Source organism: Penicillium crustosum, assembly GCF_028827405.1.
Source record: "Penicillium crustosum strain IBT 35664 chromosome Unknown utg000002l_segment0_segment0, whole genome shotgun sequence".
NCBI classification, from domain to species: Eukaryota; Fungi; Ascomycota; class Eurotiomycetes; order Eurotiales; family Aspergillaceae; genus Penicillium; species Penicillium crustosum.
Window position 1 is genome coordinate 8,339,072 of NW_026623123.1, and position 18,138 is coordinate 8,357,209.

At 48.1% G+C, this 18,138-nt stretch overlaps 6 protein-coding genes across 6 annotated transcripts; 5 read left to right on the forward strand and 1 right to left on the reverse strand.

Moving 5' to 3' along the window:
• Positions 1-196: 196 nt before the first annotated feature.
• On the forward strand, positions 197-2,466 carry N7487_006674 (putative GARP complex subunit (Sac2); the record flags this gene model as incomplete). The annotated part of the gene is made up of 5 exons (XM_056874421.1): positions 197-1,072; positions 1,128-1,422; positions 1,470-2,254; positions 2,303-2,338; positions 2,392-2,466. The coding sequence occupies 5 exons, from the start codon at positions 197-199 to the stop codon at positions 2,434-2,436; spliced, it is 2,037 nt and encodes a 678-aa protein (XP_056732141.1). The 3' UTR covers positions 2,437-2,466.
• A 356-nt stretch (positions 2,467-2,822) lies between these two features.
• Positions 2,823-4,944, forward strand: N7487_006675 (uncharacterized protein; the record flags this gene model as incomplete). Its single annotated transcript, XM_056874422.1, has 2 exons — positions 2,823-2,968; positions 3,015-4,944. The coding sequence occupies 2 exons, from the start codon at positions 2,823-2,825 to the stop codon at positions 4,942-4,944; spliced, it is 2,076 nt and encodes a 691-aa protein (XP_056732142.1).
• A 324-nt stretch (positions 4,945-5,268) lies between these two features.
• N7487_006676 (putative choline kinase) lies at positions 5,269-6,402 on the forward strand (the record flags this gene model as incomplete). The annotated part of the gene is made up of 1 exon (XM_056874423.1): positions 5,269-6,402. The coding sequence occupies one exon, from the start codon at positions 5,269-5,271 to the stop codon at positions 6,400-6,402; it is 1,134 nt and encodes a 377-aa protein (XP_056732143.1).
• A 1,488-nt stretch (positions 6,403-7,890) lies between these two features.
• On the forward strand, positions 7,891-9,166 carry N7487_006677 (zinc-dependent alcohol dehydrogenase family protein; the record flags this gene model as incomplete). Its single annotated transcript, XM_056874424.1, has 5 exons — positions 7,891-7,998; positions 8,054-8,122; positions 8,172-8,388; positions 8,456-8,914; positions 8,973-9,166. 5 exons carry the CDS (start codon positions 7,891-7,893, stop codon positions 9,164-9,166), a joined length of 1,047 nt encoding a protein of 348 aa, XP_056732144.1.
• Positions 9,167-9,909: 743 nt separating this feature from the next.
• On the forward strand, positions 9,910-10,857 carry N7487_006678 (uncharacterized protein; the record flags this gene model as incomplete). The annotated part of the gene is made up of 2 exons (XM_056874425.1): positions 9,910-10,280; positions 10,473-10,857. The coding sequence occupies 2 exons, from the start codon at positions 9,910-9,912 to the stop codon at positions 10,855-10,857; spliced, it is 756 nt and encodes a 251-aa protein (XP_056732145.1).
• Positions 10,858-12,054: 1,197 nt separating this feature from the next.
• N7487_006679 (PSP1 family protein) lies at positions 12,055-14,721 on the reverse strand (the record flags this gene model as incomplete). The annotated part of the gene is made up of 4 exons (XM_056874426.1): positions 12,055-12,568; positions 12,625-13,252; positions 13,312-14,473; positions 14,512-14,721. 4 exons carry the CDS (start codon positions 14,719-14,721, stop codon positions 12,055-12,057), a joined length of 2,514 nt encoding a protein of 837 aa, XP_056732146.1.
• Between the last annotated feature and the right edge of the window lie 3,417 nt (positions 14,722-18,138).

The window sequence follows — 18,138 nt, forward strand, 5'->3', positions numbered from 1 at the left end:
GGAGGGTTGTCCACCTTGTTGGGTTTAGTGTATATAGGAGGAGAGTCCGAGTGTCCTGAAACAACCTAACAGTTACAACTGTTCGACCTTATTCTTGAGGTTACTTGGTGCATTTTCCCAAGTATACTCTGGATTTCTTGATTTCTTGATTTCTTGATTTTGTTTTGAACTCCCATGCCGTTCATCCTTTTACATAATGTGGCGCGACCGGATATCAGTCCAGTCAACTCCCTCCGGAGCCAATAGCCGCAACCTTTCTCCTCTACCGCGACGATCATCCTCCCAGCTATCTCCAAGTCCCTACAATAGCCGCCCTGGTGTAACATCTAGAACTTCATCAACATCTCTTCTCGTGACCCCCAACGACTCTACAGCCTCTCTGTCAACTGCGCGGACGACCAATGGCTCTCCTTTAAAGCAGACGAGTATTCAACGACCTCGACCGGCCAATGTCCCGGATCCGCTGGAAGTCTTGAATAAAATAATCGGGAAGGAAGCCCGAACAGATAAGGATGTGCCGCAACTATCATCAGTGCCGGAACGACCAGGACATTTGGTGGAAGCCATCCGTTTCGACGGGCTGAGCCTCGAGGACTTTCTGGAAAAGGAGGACCCAGCACCAAGGAAAAAGACCCGGGAAAGTGATGTAAACGCGCAAACTGTTCAGCAATTTGAACAAGAGCGAGATAAGTTCCAAGAGTTACACACATCCATTACTGGATGTGATGAGGTGTCCAAGTCAGTTGAGCTGTACTTGAATGACTTCCAGAATGAACTGGGTGCAGTATCGGCGGAGATCGAAACTTTGCAATCTCGCTCAACACAATTGAATGCAATGCTAGAGAACAGGCGCAACGTGGAACGGTTGCTGGGACCCGCCGTGGAGGAGATCAGCATCTCCCCTAAGGCTGTGCGGACAATTGTCGAGGGCCCGATTGATGAGAATTGGGTGCGTGCACTGAATGAGATCGATTCTCGAACAACAAATATTGAAGCCAAGGCTGCCGCTTCCTCCAATGGCTATAAAGCCATCGAGGATGTACGACCCCTTTTAACGGACGTGAAGACCAAAGTGAGTATTCTGCGCTCCTCATAAATTATCTAGACCTGCATTAACACCTATATAGGCAGTTCAAAGGATCAGAGACTATCTTGTGTCGCAAATTCGTGCGATGCGATCGCCAAACATCAACTCTCAGATTATCCAACAACAGCGACTGGTGAAGTTTAAAGATCTTTATAGTTATCTCTCAAAGGTCCACCCGAAACTGGCAGGAGAGATATCACAGGCGTACATCAACACAATGCGCTGGTATTACACTTCTCATTTCACACGCTACCTTCAAGCACTCGATAAAGTCAAGGTTTATCCTCCTGACCGCAACGAGGTGCTTGGAGGCGATCCATCTACACATCGATCAGGTAAGAGCTATGCTTCTCTGATACCACCCATATACTGATTATTTCAGGGAACATGATGCCTGGCGGCCGAGCTGGCTCTGCCGTGCATGACCCTTTCTCCCTGGGTAGACGCATTGATGTCCTCCGAACTGGCAATCTCCAGGCGTTATCCTCATACCTGGCCGAAGAGGATAATACCTACCATGGAATCGAAGTTCCATTCCGCAACTTCAACCTCGCATTGGTGGACAATGTGTGCGCCGAGTACTCTTTCCTGACTGAGTTTTTCTCCCCAAAGACCTTCCATCAAATCTCTCGCAATGCCATGGAAATATTCCAGCAAGTTTTTACCCTTGGTCAGAACCAGACCAAGAAGTTAATCGAGCACACCACGGATTCTTTAGGTGTTCTCATGTGTGTTCGCCTCAATCAACATTCAGCGTTCGAGCTTCAGCGCCGAAAGGTGCCCGTCGCCGACTCGTATGTTAATGGTACCAACATGCAGCTCTGGCCGCGTTTCCAGGTAATTATGGATCAACACGGTGACTCGCTCAAGCGAGTTGGGTCCAACACTGGGCGTAGTGCTGTCTCCGCCCTTTCGATCGCAGGTGGAGACGACTTGAAGCAGTCTTCAGCGCCTCACTTTTTGACTCAACGATTTGGACAGCTTCTTCATGGAATCCTGGTGCTCAGTAGCGATGCTGGTGACGATGAGCCGGTGTCCAACAGTCTGGCCCGGTTGACTGCTGAATTCGATTCTCTTTTGGCAAAGTTGAGTCGTAATGGCACAGACGCGAAGCGAAGAGAGCGATTCCTCTTCAACAATTATTCATTGATTTTAACCATCATTAGCGTATGTTGTTGTCTCTGTATTTTAAGGACGCGCACTAATCAGAAACAGGATACCCAAGGCAAATTAGCAGTTGAGCAGAAGCAGGTAAGCATTTGAATGGTGTCCATTAGAGATCATATGACTAACTTGGCTTGCAGCATTTGGAAGAGATGCTCAAGAATAGCAGCAGCACCAAGCGGTAGGAAGCGATTGCATACATCGCACAGATGCACATTCCATGTGGAATAACAACATAATGCATTTAGATATCCTTTCATATATAAAGATTTTAATTGATGTGTATACTTATCCCGGCATTTGCAAGACTCTTGTATGCATCTAAATATGTAGAAAGAGGACTTGAAAATATATATTGTAACAATATAAAGGTAGATTCAAGCGCTCGGATTGGAAGCACAGACTCAAGCACCTGCTACTCTTGAGAACACCTGATCTTTTGCGTTAGAGTGAATATATATATCTGAAGTGTCGGCTTTTGCATCAACTGCCGTATGCAGCTGGACCTTAAGGATGTTGATCTTCACGGCTATTCTACCCCACATTTTGTCTTCCTCACCACAACTCGGCTATGACCAGGATCCCTAAATCCCTCGCTAAGGCATGTCTACAATGTCGATCTCGAAAGATCCGTTGTGACACGAGCCGGCCTCGCTGTTCGACTTGCGAGACCCAAGGCCGGGAATGTATTTATCGGGTGGAGACGCCGCGGCAGAGGTGTGCATGTTCCCTTGCGTTTTGGATACCTGGCTAACCAATGTAGACCGACACTGGCTCAAATAAATCGGCTACAACAAGAGAATACAGAGCTCAGATCTTTCATTGCAAAAGTGAAAGGCGATGAGGGAAATATACCCAGCCTAGCAGTGACTGAAAGTCTTGAATCCAACCAGAATTCACCTAGCCAGAACCGCCAGCAAAGCCTCGACAGTATAGCTTCTTCAGATGAAGAATTTGATGTTGCACCTTTTATATCTGTAGACGAGGCAGGTCGACTTGGCACCTTTGGCCTTTCATCTGCCCTGCATTATCCAAATAAAAGTGAATCGTTGCACACAGTGCCTTCAGCTCAATTGCTGAACAGGGAGCACTTGAAGAACAAGCTTATTGCTAATGCAGCCCTACAAAGACAAAACGAGCGTCTGCTATTGAATCTTCCAGATATTGATGGTGTGCCTACTGAGCTCGCTCTGCATCTGTTAGATGTGCACTGGGCTCGGCAACATCACACCTTTCTTCTAACATATCGACCGGCAATCATGCGTGATCTACCTAAAGCCGATGGTCCAAACTGCTCCCGATTTTTACTGAATGCCATATTTGCCTGCGCAAGCAAATTTTCCTCGCGCATTGATGTGCGCGATGACCCGAGTGATTCAATCACGACCGGCCGGCGTTTCTTCCGGCGCTGTGACGAGCTCCTAGCCCGAGAATCCCATCTTATTCGCCCAAGTATTCCAACAATAATTGGTCTTTTGCTCCTCGGGTCGACATTTATTGCCCGTGGTGAAACTTCAAAGGGCTGGTTATACACAGGCTACGCTCTGCGCATGGTCTATGATCTGGGTTTACATCTCGACCCCAAGCAAACAAATGATGACGTAGAAGAAATGGAGATTCGTCGTCGTGTGTTTTGGGGTGCTTTTGTCTGCGACAAAATACAGAGTCTCTACTTGGGCCGGCCTGTCGCTATGGACCTGCGCGACTCGCATGTCAGCCGTGAGTTCCTTGATACATTTGAGGAACATGAGTTATTTATGCCGTCTCCCGACTCGAAATTGTATAAATCATCCTCACAGCCCCCGATATATTCCATCTCTACTTTTCAACAGCTTTGCCTCCTGTCCAGGATCATGACCAAGATCACCAATCACTTCTACACAGTCGGCAGCGTGCGGTCCTCGAGCTCTGCCATGACTAGTCTCCAGGTCGCAGACAAAGCCCTCAATTCCTGGAAACAAAACCTACCAACCGAACTAGACTTCAAACCATCGTCACCTTCGGGTGCTCATTCCCAAGCCTACCCAGCTCCAAATGTAATGAACCTCCACGGCATCTACAACTCTCTCATCATTCTCCTCCACCGACCCTTTATCTCCGATGGCCATTTACGATCTGTTAAAACGTCAGCTTCATCATGGGGACGCTGCACCACAGCCGCAAATAACATCACGAGTATCTCGCTGGCCTATAAATCGGCATACGGTCTCCACGGTGCACCCTACATCCTCAGCTACGCCATCTATGTAGCATGCACAATTCACGCCCGAAACGCCTTCGCAAATGCACACTGCAAGGAGCATATCTCTCGCTTAGCAGCAGGTCTCACCTGTCTCGATGATATCTCCGTGGTGAATCCTGGTGTCTGCAAGCCTGCAAGCATTATACGGAAATTGGCCGAGGCAAGCAAGCTTGACCTTTCCGCTGCTAATACAGTGGCCCCCGCTTTTCAGGTTGAGTTTGTTTCTCCGGCGGATGGTTTCAATGCCGGGGTTGAGCTTGATGCTATCGTTGAGATGTTCCCAAGTAGATATTCTGCTCTTGGTAATGGTCTAGAGTTTCCCACTGAACAGGAACACGATACGGCTTTGTTTGGACTTGATATTCCATATGATCCGTTGTTTGGGTTCATGGATGGTTCTATGGATTTGCCTGGGCCGGAGACGGCTCTTTTGTTTGCTGAGAATCCGTGAATATGCTTGTATATCACGAAGATACAACATTGAATATCATCTGCATGAACTGGAATGTCCTCGAAATAAATGACTCTCAAGCCAGCATAATCATCATGTGATAGATCACCCTCATCTTCCCTACATGTAGGCAACCACAGCCCCCGGGGGCCGGATGACTCACAAATAGAAGTACGACCTTTTCTTTGTATCTTATTCGAAGTAGATAACCACTGAAGCCCCGTTCCACTTAAGTAAAAAGATTGTCTTCTATGTCTGCTATTTGTCTGATAATTTGACAACCATACCTCCTAGATAATTATCGTCTAACACGGACACGACAAGATGACAGCCACCACAAGCATCCCCGTGACCATCCCAAAAGATGGCTCACTGCCCAAGTCCATGATCAAAGACATTATCGGTACATTTCTTACCAACGAGTGGCCAAACGTGGACCCAGAAAAGCTCATTGTGACACGCAATACTGGATACGCAAATACAAACTGTGTAGTGGAGCGACCAAATCCAAAGAGCGACATAAATTCCGAGCCTTTCAAGGTATTCCTCAAACTCCACGGCGAACTCGACGGAGAAATCGAGGTGTTAAAACACTTAGTTCCCAACAAACACGAAGAGGCACAACTATGCCATGCTTACGCTCAATCTGGTCTTGGTGCCAAAGTGTATGGTTTCTTCCAGACACAGGATGGCACTTTCGGAAGGATCGATGAGTTCTTAGATGCACGAAATTTGGAACCAGCAGATGTGGAAGACTCACATATCCGAGCTGAGGTTGCAAGGGAACATGCCGTTTTTCATACCATGCCGACACAACGAGAGAAGAAGCCGGTTCAGTTATATTACTATGCAGTGACCAGAGAGCTTGCAAGATATCACAAGATGGAGAAGCTAAAGAGGCTTGCGAAAGAAGGAGGCGTTAACATGGACGATCTTGTTGATTATGACTTCGTGTCTAGAATAAGACTAGTCACGGACAGACTAGACTCCATCGGCGGAAAAAAGGGGTGGTGCATCCACGATGTTCAATTCATGAATACGATGGTGAAGAACAGTCCCAAGGAAGAAGAAAGAAAGGTCGTGCTTATAGATTTTGAATTCGTTTTTCAAAATTACCGAGGATTTGATATCGGTGGACACTTTTTGCAAAAGATGTTCCAGTGGTTTGATGAGGAGAATAAGATTGCAGCCTGTCGACCTTATACGGAGGAAGAGAAGAGGCATTTTTGTGAGGAATATGCAAAGCAATGGAATGAGCAGACTGGTGATTCGGATACAGGGGAACGGGTTTTTATGGAATCTGAGCTGGGGTTCATGCTGGCCATCACGTTCGAAATTCATAACATGCTTTGTTTTATGGATCAGGATGATGATAAAGACCCGTTGAGCATCTTGGGGCTTAACAAGCTGTTTGAGGAGTTTGTTAATCAATATAAAAAGCTGGGTCTAGGGAGTTGAGAGGGTTTCGGTCGATGCAGTATCCAACGACGCATTCTCGCCTGTTTTCTCTGTTATAGAAGATCAATGGAATAAATTTATACTCAGCACTTCCTTGGGATATAATTCACTTCTGCATGTTTCGGTCATTGGAGGCTTACCGGCGCGGTGACACGACTTCAATTTAAGTAGCAACCAGTGTCTGTCGTTACCACAGCCTGCTTCAAGTCAATAGAGTACGAAGTATAACCAGTCGATTCCGCAAAGCACAAAGCAAGATAATTATGACCATCTCAGCCAACAGAAAAGTTCAAAAGTCCATTGAGGAAGTACCTTATAATTCAAGCATCCGGATCCAGATCCCAACAAGACCGATCAGATCCTTTCCCAAGCATAGGCACCCCCTCAATCCGGGGTAAACCCTAAGCACGCAGCTGCATATCCGATGTGACGCATATGCACCCCCTCTACACACACCCCTCAAGACACAATAGCCGATAACACCGTATCCCATGAATAATTCGCCAATTGGCACTGGAATCACACAGCCCATTTGCAGTGTCCGTCCGGGCCAATTCCCGCTCTTGCCGCAGCGGTCAAGAAGTTATCCAACACATGTGTCTCGATGGGTCGATTTGGACGCCTCATTTGACAGCTCTGACAACCCCCGGATTCAAATTTAAGCTATCGGTTATATCCCGTTCCGCGTGACCTGGCTTCGATTTTCTGATTCGGGAATTGCTTCTTTTTAGCTTGGCGGGTGCCGCGGGGAAGGGAGCGGTGAGTTGATTGGGGGTTCCTGGTGCGAGATAGGGACTTTCTTTTTGGCTTCGTCTCGCTTTTTCCGAGGAGTTTGGTCAGCTGGTGGGGAAGAGACTTTTGTTCTTTTGGGTTTAGCATGTCCGGGATATTGCTGACAGGTACCCGGGTGTTTTGGCCGTCTAGATGGCGCAGGAGGCATCTCGTGAGATGTTCAAGACATCCATTGATAAGAAATGACACATTGATGATTAATCGATATCAATCGATATCAATCCAGACCTATACAAGATCCATGACAGCTGAAGTCCAGGATGAACCCCCTGCGCCGAACTCCGCAGAGTTCTCCCGATTCGACCTCACTTGGCGCAAACGTAAATGTAAACGTAAACCTCGTATCCGAGGATCTAGAAGAATTGAAGACACGGGAAATCACATAGATAGCGATCTCCAATATTAGTGGAGCCGAATGCAAGCACAAAAATGACGCCGATCTCGACCCACATCGAATTGTAAGTGTCAATATGTATACTTCGTCCGAAGTAGGCGTTCAATATCGCATGGAGCGCTTTGATATGGCGGGCTGACAACAGATCCCACTATTTCATAAGCTCACCTCTTTCATAAGCTATATATATTGCTTTGATCATCTTGCTTCCCCCTCTTTCCATTGCAAAAGACTTTGGTATCTGATCAACTTTTCCCTTCTCTTCCCTCCTCATAACACACCGTCACACCATACCTTTAATCATGGCTATCTCTATCCCTAAGACCATGCGTGCTTTGCAGTACTCAGAGCCCAAGAAGCACAAGATCGTTGAGGTCCCCGTGCCTGAAATCCGCGAGAACGATGTCCTGGTATGGGAGCCGTCCATCAATTCGCAGGAAAGCGAACTGACTAAACCCTCATCAGATCAAGGTCAAGGCCTGCGGTGTTTGTGGTACTGACCTACACATCCACGAGGGTGAATTCATTGCCAAGGTATATATTCACCATAAACATCGTAAATTGGTGCCTAACAAATCTCTAGTTCCCTTTGATCCCCGGCCACGAAACCGTCGGCGTAGTCGCCGCCATTGGACCCAAGGTCAAAGACTTCGAGATCGGCGAGCGAGTCGTCGCCGATAACTCCGAGCTGTGCGGAACATGCTTCTTCTGCCGTCGTGGGGATGAGCTGTTCTGTGAGCACTTTGAGGCTCACGGCGTGACGATGAACGGCGGTTTTGCTGAGTACTGTGCCTACCCTGGTGAGTAGAGTAATGGCATATCAAAAGAGTACCGGGCTCTTGATACTAATTTCGGATGTTGATTTAGCTGGTAGAGTCTTCAAGATCAAGAACCTATCCGACATCGACGCGACTCTCCTCGAGCCCGCCTCTTGCGCCGCCCACGGTCTGGACAAGATCGCCCCGAAGATGGGCTCGTCCGTCCTGATCTTTGGTGCCGGTCCTACTGGTCTGGTGCTGGCTCAGATGCTGCGCCAGAACGGCGGTTGCAATGTCGTCGTCGTCGCTCCTGGTGGGTTGAAGATGGATTTGGCTCAGAAACTTGGTGCTGGTGATAAGTACATTGAGCTGTCGCGTGAGGCTCCCCAGGCTCAATTCGATGCTCTCAAGGCTGAGAATCCCTATGGATTCGATATTGTTGTTGAAGCTACTGGTAGCCAGAAGATTCTTGAGGACTCGATCAACTATGTTCGTCGTGGTGGTAAGTTGGTGGTGTACGGCGTGTACTCGAGTGAGGTTCGGGTTTCGTGGTCACCGGCTAAGATCTGTGAGTTTTCTTGTTTCTTTCTCTTTAGTCTTGATTTGCCTGCTGATTTTCCTTCCAGTCGGCGATGAAATCACCATCCTCGGCAGTTTCTCCGAGACCTACAAGTTCCCTGCTGCTGTTGACTATCTTGACTCGGGCAAGGTCAAGGTGGATGGAATTGTGAACAAGGTGTACAAGATTGAGCAGTGGGAGGAGTGTCTTGAGGCGATGCGTAACAAGACTGCTATCAAGGCTGCCATCACCTTCGATTAGGTCTGGATATTGTTGTGAATTTCATCATACAAGATACATTTTCATAGAGGATAGTTAATAGAATTGACTCTTCCTGGAACTATGGGGGCATCTTGGCTTTATATGTACTTGAAAGTGAGGACCTTGATAGACCGACAAGGTACTTTTGATATTAATAATTATTGGGATAATCCCATCTCCCATTATTTACTTACAGAATAAGCGCTCGTTTCCTAGATTCAGAGTATAAATCCACTGCTTTCCTATGGGCTGAATATCAAGACTCTTCCTCTACTTTCTTAGCAGTCCGCCAAGCATAATCTTATTATGAGATATGATGAGTGGTTTGCACTGAGACATAATTTATACTAACATATGTAAGAATATATGTATACAAAAAAGGAAAGGAAGTCGAAAATGGTCTATGGCAGCCCGAGATCTGTCCCAACCCCCTATGACGAGATTCTGCAGACTTCCTGGTCGGACTTGGTGGGGACGACGAATGCTACAGAAGAATGTTTGTCCTTCAAAAATTCCAAACGAAAGAAGGTTGGTTCGATAGACTTGATAAATTCCCAGGGGGATGCATGATTCTTCTAATCTACGAAGTGAGCAGAGTAACCTTGGAATAGCCCCCCAGAGCGGTAACCCCGAAGCGGTACCGCCAACCCTAATTTCTCCAGCAGAAAGAACTAGTTTACTCCGTCATCAGCCAAGCTCTACCTCCAACAACCACCCAATTCCCCAAACACAAATCCACCACAATGGTCAAGCCCCTCACATTCAAAGGCGACAAGCCAAAGAAACGCAAGACCCGCACCATAGAAAATGATGCGCGAGCTCCCAAATCGCGCAAAACCGAACCCGAGCCAGAACCAGAGGACAACCCAGAAGACCAAAGCTGGGTCTCCGCCGACTCCCCAAGCGATATCGCCGGCCCAGTAATCATAGTCCTACCCTCAGACGACCCAACCTGTGTCGCTAGCGACGCCAACGGCCAAGTCTTCGCCAGCAAGCTCGAGAACCTCGTCGACGGAGACCCAGGAACGGCAGAACCGCACGACGTGCGACAAGTCTGGGTTGCGTCGCGGGTGGCGGGGACGGAGTCATTTAGTTTCAAGGGACATCATGGAAAGTAAGTACTAACAATGAAACTGTGTTCTATCGCAGTTTACACATATTTACACCCCCCTCCCCAAATTCCCATATTCCCATTCTGTATTTGCCTCTTTTTTCATCTCAAAACTAACAACCAACCTCTCCAACCAGATACCTCTCTTCCGACACACATGGCCTTTTCACCGCAACCGCTTCAGCAGTCAGCCAGTACGAATCCTTCCTCGCAATCCCCTCCCCGGAAGTCACGGGGACATTCTCCCCCTCAAACGCACGGCGGCGACGGCGAGTCCTTCCTCTCAATAAAAGAAAACAGCAAAGCCGCATCCGGCGTTGAGATCCGCGGCGACGCGAATACGATTTCCTTTGAGACGACTGTGCGCGTGCGCATGCAGGCGAGGTTCAAGCCGAAGTTGCGCGCATCGAAAGAGAGCAAGGCGTATGAGAAGATTAGTAAGAAGGAGCTTGAGGGGATTGTTGGGAGGGGGCTGAATGATGATGAGGTTAAGAGGTTGAGGAAGGGGAGGAGGGAGGGGAATTTCCATGAGGTTTTGCTTGATGTTAAGGTTAGCGGGAAGCATGATAAGTGGGCTTGAGATGGAGCAAGTCGGATCTTTGGGTTCTGTTTGCTGGCGAGATTCTTTCGAGTTGTGCTAGCTAGCCACGGGCTTGGTGTCGCGATGACATCCGGGCTGGATCACTATAGGCTTTCCGATGTTCTCGTCTATTTGTTGGTCTAGCCTGTTGGGATTTAGGACGTTGCGAATGCATCGCGTGAGCCCCGCCCATATTGAGAGGAAGCTCAACATGCTGGGCTTCGTGGATTCAAGTCCCGGCGAGCGAACCATGCAGGTGATGCATGGTATCTCTGCAAGCCTTCGAGGGCTACCATGAAGAGACACGAGGGAGGAGGTTTAACGGCCCATGATATCAGCCTAGATTGTGGTTCATGCGTCTATCAATCGGAGAACTCGAATATCATTGTGAATAATGTACAGCGAAGTACAAGACATGAATGACAAATCTCTCTTCCAGGGCTGTACGAACCCCATTTTATATTTTCTCCTCTGGTAACCGTAAGCCTAAACCCTTTTGATCTGTGTACAAGTTGTGTAAGTTAAGAAAATATCAAATATCAACGGAGTACAAGACAAAACATGAGAATTTAAAATCTCAAATCAAACATTCAACTTAACTTCAATTAACATCAACAACGCAGACATCCATTTGTAGATAGAGATAGTTCTGATTATGGAAGACATAATTCGTCACGCAGAAACAGATCTATGGCGAGATGCGGGGCGGTAATGACAGAATGGGGGGATGTGTCCGGTAGAGCAACAAGCCCTGGGTATGAATTCTAACAACAGTAGTACAAACAAGACCTCTGAACCTCGAGCAAAAGCGTGGAACGTGAGCACACACAAAAAAAAGGCGCGATGGACTGGAGTTCAGGGGGAACATAACGGAGAAAAAAACAGCAACCGCGTCCACATTGTGGAAAGCATTCTTTGAGAAAGAAGAAAGGTAGACGAATAAAAGAGAAATAAACGAAGTGGCGGGGCGATATCTGTGTTAAAAAAGAGAAAGAGAGAAAAATAGCAAAACTGGTCAAATCTAGGGTCATAAGGAGTCTCTTTTACCACGAGGATAAGTCCCAGAAGATGAGATGGGACACAAATTGGTAGGGAGGTTGAGGCAGACGATTGTACAGAGATAGGCGAGGAGCAGAGGAGGAGGCATTGAAGGTGGATGGAGGAAAGAAAGGCAGTAAACGGGGATGGAAAAGGAATCTAGGAGTTGAGCGATAGGCCCTGGAACCGGTTGATCCATTCGCCTTGCGCTGGGTGGGCGCGGGAAGAACCATTGGAGCCGCTGATGTTGCCGGGGTATTCGAATGAATCTGGGGGAACAAAGCTAGATGGCATCTGTGAAGCGAAGATGTCCGAATGAGCCGGTCCTTCTGAGTGATGGGAGGACTGAGAGAAAGGCTGGTAGGACTCTCCGTAGGATGTGCGAAGCATGCCCACAGGGTTTGACATTTCTCGGCCCGTGTCGATGGTATCTCGCGATGCAGGATAGGACCTGTTCTCAAGTTGGTGGCGACGGTCTGCTTCCTGGCCATAAAGGGGGTTGGGCATGGTGCCAGGACCTGCCAGGCCAGCAGTAGGGGGTGTGACAAATGAGGCCGGGTTGATAGCCGACATCCAGATGCGAGTTTTGTAGATCTTGAACAGGTCAGTCACCAGGGAGTTGAAATTGATGTACGAATCAGCAAAGTAGTAGAACGTAAGCTTTTTCCAATCCCTGCATAATAATTAGTTCAACCGTCATGTATAACAATCGAAATCTCGTAGACTTACATTTGGAACTCGGCATCAAGGATCTCCATATTAAGCCGGTGCTCAACCACTTTCTGCTGGCAGACCCGCTTGGCTTTGGCTTCATTTCCTTCCTTATCGTGCAAAGTCAGGACCTCATGTTGCTGTGCCAACCGCTTGATGAGCTTTGGTTTGATTTCTGTCGCGGGTTCCTGCGCACTGTGGGGGCCATGGGGACCCATGCCACCTGTGGCACTTCGAGTGTTCATGCCCGAGTTGGGGTTGGTGAGGGTGGACCCCTCAGGCTGGCCGTGCCTAGAGAAAATCATGAGGGTCTTGTAATGCTCTTCCGCGTAATGCTGCTTCAACTCCCGCGCCTGTTGGAGCGATATGTTTGCATGAATGACGGTTCCCAAATCTGTTCCTCGATCCGCCTCCACAATGACGAGATCACCGGTTTTCACCTGAAGACCAGTATCTTCTTGGATGTAGAAAACGTCCGCGCGGCTGCATTTGAAGGCAACAATGTACAGCAGCTGATTTTGATGAGCATGGGACAATGCGGATGGCTGACGACCATACGCATTCGACATCGCATATTGGCTGAGAGATGATGGGATACCTGAGGAGCCATCTCCTCGTAAGGTCTGTTCGCGGGAGTAGTAGGGTTCTACAAGATATATTAGTTTGGTGCGATAGTATAAGGATGTAGCAAGTGAATAAACTCACGGTTAGAATATTCACTAAGGTTACCATAGCCGTCATCACGGTCTCCCATAGTGGCGCGAGGCGTAGCAGTAGAGTGCGAGTCCCCAGGACCGATTGAGCCATGACGCATCGGAATCTCGGCGAAAGAGTGTCGGCGACTTTGAGGCATATCGGGGATGCCACCAAAACCTAGAGACGTTTGCCAATGAGCCTTGCGGACATTGTCTAAAGCACGGTTTTCCAGTGGAGAGGCGAATGACGAGAACTGCGCTTCCGGGTGCGCCAAATGCTCAGAGAAGCGGCGACGAGGATTGCCACGCATGTTGTTGTATCCGGTAATATCACGCAATTCTCCTGGATCCTCTCCACCCAAATCCCCCTCTGGAACACCGCCTCGGATGCGATGCAGTGGATGGCCACCACCAATTGAGGCGGCTGATCCAGCTCGCTCACGGTATATGTTATCCATTTGACCTGCCGCAGCTGCTTGCCTTAGGAGTGCGTTCTCGCGCGCAAGCTGCTCGATCTGCCGAGCCTGACTCGCTGAGTAGCTCATGTCACTTTCCGAGCCGTTGAGACTCTCGTCGCCATCATCATCCTCGCGGACTCGGCCGAGCATTGCAGTATCGTGACCTAATTCACCGAGCATACTAGAACGTGATGCTCGAGGCTGAACGGTAGACATTTGGCCTGGACCGCGGGAGCGGCTTCCTGGGTATTGCGCACCGGCAGCGGGAGCCGCACCGGGCTTGCTAGCAGCGAGGCTGAGGAACTCAGGGTCCATCTGCCCAACAGAGTACGACTGAGAGCGGTAGGTTTTGTGAACTGGTTTTAACGGGATGGCGAATGGGATGGTGGATTGGATGGCGGATTCACCAGATATGGTACGGGTGATTGGGCTCAGTATTTCGTCTGGCATGTTGCTGCTCACAGGAGGTGGGTTGGTCATGGTTGGGGAGGGTACCATTTCAGCCAAGCGAGAAGGCGGTTCTTTGCGTGATTCAGTGTTCCAGATTCCTGTGCCTGTGCCCCAGGAAAATGCACTTCCTCCGGGTTGATTCCAATTGAACGATCCAGAAAGACCTGGGCTCGTAGTTGTTGCCCATGGTGCCTGATCACTAGCGGGGCTTGTAGGGTTAGATGGGGCGGAAGAAAGGTGTCCTCCAGACAGCGAATGCTTGCGCTGAGCAGAAAGCGGAACCTCATTCAGCCACGAGGTACGACGGACTGGTGGTTTGGTGGTAGGGGGATAATGTTCTGAGCTTGCGCTCCATGCTCTCCATCATCGTCCGAGGAAGCTAATGCGTCCGAGTCTGGGGTGGAGCGGCGCACACCTGGGTGAGTCTTCTCGAGGATGGCAGATGCTGTCGCCGCAGCGGGTGGGGTGGATGACTGAGCCATCGAGGTCGGTTTGTTGGAGGGCGCTGCCATTCTGGTAAGAGGAACACTGTTACAATGTTAGTATAGGATTCCTAGTGTAATATGTGTGACAAACGGGATTATTCTCTGCAGACTGTGCTACCATGAGCGCCACTTGACACCCAGTGAAGCAACACAACCAGAGCGGGGTTGTTTAATCAAGGAATAGCCCGAAACCATAGAGGGATGAGAAGTAGTTCACTGACCTGTACGATCTTTGTTAATGGCAAAGCTGTACTGTATAGGTGTCTCTTGGCTTAAACAAAAGAGAATGAACACATGCGATAACACCCGTCTTTGTTCCACGTGCTCGATGCGGTTGGGGTAAAGGATCGATCTCTGATCTTTAAACGGACGACGGTTCACTAGGTGTATGCGCTATGTTCAATTCTGGTTAAAGTAAAGTTAGCGATTGTTCTCATACTGAAGTCACGTAGTAAAGTAGGGGGCAAAAAGCACAATGACGGGAAATATAAGCATATGTAGGTGTGGCATGACCGAAAGCTGTAAGACAAAAGCGGAGATTGTGCAGATATGCATACACTCGGCCCCTCTTTGCGAGAGGGTCCAGAAGTGGGGATAGTAAAAAAACCCCCCTCAACCAAGAGAAAGCTGTGCACAACCCCGAATGACATGGATGTGAAGTACAATCGCGAGTAGAGAAGAAGAAGAAGAATGGGACATGCCCACAGAGAATAGAAATAGGAGAATAACCTGTAAGCAGACAGCGCCACAGAGAGGCACATTGCCCAAGACGTAGGAAAGCAACGCGACCGAGAACTAGACTCGAACGTACCTCAAGTTGGCGTCAAATATTTGAACGAGTCCTCTTTAGCCGGCGTAGCTGGGGCGTGTAGATCACCAAACACCTCTCAAGCAAAATAGTATCCACTCAGAAAATCGAGTCGAAAAATCAAAAGCAGTCGCGTGATCGCAATTGTGTCTAGGGAATTATCCACGTATCAGCCCAGTCGCGTTCAGGACAAGGGAAACTTGGTAGAAATGTTGCGCGACTCACCACTCTAATCGTTTCTCGCCAAATGTCTATCTGCAAGGTGCGCACGGTAATCGTGGATCTCGTCAGGAATTTTGGAGGAGTCCTGTACCCGAATTGGGCAGGTTAATTTCGAGTGAACGGAGGAACGAGAGCGGCGAGATGATGAGATGGAGGTTAGGTAGGCAACCGGCGAGAAGTAGAAGGGCGTTATTTGCGGGGATAGAACGCGGCGCGTGTCAAGGAAGATGCTGAATCTGAATGTTCGATGATCGGTCTATTAGGAGACGGGGAATGCGCTCGGAGAGTTTGCACGATCGAAGCTGTGAGCACAGATGACGTTGAGCGAGCCAGAACTAGGCTGAACTCCTTAAGGATGGCGCATCTTGCGATCGAAGAAGAGCGTTGATGATGATGAGAGTGGGAAGTGACGGGGAGGGAGGGGGAAGAATGTAAAAGATGAGGGGAACGCAAAGAGCCTGGGGTAACTTCTGTTACGGATCTGGCAACGTTGCCCCGGAGGACACGGACCACTATGGTTTGATCTTCGATTTTTTAGTCCTTTTTAGTCCTTTTTAGGGGGATTTTAGTGGTTTTCAGTGGGCTTACAGGGTTTTCTTTTTAGTGGGTTCTTTTTTTGAAGACATAAAAATTATACAGAATACATTCATGGATTCTGATTACACTATAAATATAGATGAAATAAATGAGAAGAGGAAGACGGAGCTCTCCATATTAGGGGAAAGTGGCGTAGACCCCCATCCAGAACAGGCGGGTCCCTTGGAAAAATAGGCCGATCATCTGGGGTTGTGGGCACTCATTTCCAAGTACATCTTATAACTAGGTAAAACATTACAATATACTAAGGTATATAATATATATAATATAATAGTATCTATATCTACATCTAGTACTGTAATAAAAGAAAAACCCTCGCACGGCCCTCGGGTCGCACACTTGCGGGGCAAATAAGCCCAGACTGTTCCCTTTTTGTTTTACCCCGGATTGATATGCACTTTCTGACACTTCATAACCCTTAATATAAAATGAGCTTCCACTTTAACCCCTCTTTTTGCGGGGATATCTTCACATTCCAAGCCATAACCCACCCATCTCTCTATATCCTCGGTCTATGCGCCTAGACCGTTGAACAGCTCTGTGGCACATAGTCATGTAGTACAATAAATAGTATTGTCAACGTGACTCTTTTGCCTCTCAACCCCTCAGTGGATGATTTCACCCCTTGTGCAATATAATCGAAAACAATATCTACATCCATGGATAGATATATAAAGTACTGTCAACAGGGAACTCAAAGGATCGATTTCCAAGGTTCATCTGCAACTGCTATTCTTTCCGACGAATCATGGCGTGCCCCGGGCTCTCCGACCGGCTTTATTCCCTGGCACAACCTGTTCCAACATCCAACCGTTGAAGTATGGCTCATTTTACTTGTTTGCTAATGTACGCCATTCCAGGGTTGTTATTAGGTACCGTTATGGGGTCTAGTTGGGAAACTTCGCCCTATCGTGATGTTCTTGTCCTTTCCTTTCCTTTCCTTTCTTTTCCTGGAGTTACATGTTACCCCGCAGTTTGAGGAGCTATACAGCTATACCCAACAATTTAAAAGAATATGTCCACAGCATTCACCACTAATAGATATATAGCACTTCCAGAAATTAGTGTCATCACTTACGATATACAATATACGCTCACTGATTGTTTCTCAAACCCTAAAGCCAAGACACGCCAAGCTAGGACAGTACTACATAACTCTTTAGGATGATTAATGGATACAGTACCATGTATCTTAGACTTGTATAATACGTGGATATGTACGCCATATGTAGTATGTCGTCACACCCAAATAAATGTCTTCGTGGACAACCAGTCATTTCCACTAACATGCAGAGCAAAGTGAAAGGGTCAAGTGGTGGAGCTTGAAATGAGGACTCGCTAATTGGTTGCTCAAAAAGCCAAGGGGTGTGCAATGCAAACCTTCCACAGGCCCCCCGACCTAACTAAACCTAATCTATCAGACCTCCCGAGGTCTAGCCTCTGGGGTTATCTAAGCGTATCTGTTGTCCACGGGTCATTATGCTGGATACTGGATGCTGTTTCTGCAAATGTTAATCCACACTCACCTAGACTCGTGGCGATTCTCTAGACAGACATGCGGTTTCCTATCGACTCAATTCCATGCCCGAAAGACAATGTCTGTGCACATTCAGTACCCGGACGAAAGATAATGTACACCGGTATACAGCTCGCTCCAACAAATCTTCTGCACCAAATAGGAGACCTGGCATGTCCCAGTATACACCGATCGAAGACGTCGAAGACTTAGACAGGTACCAACCTGGAGGATATCATCCTCTACAAGTCCGGGATGAGTTAGATAATGCCAGCTAGCAAGTGATTGATAAGCTTTAGCT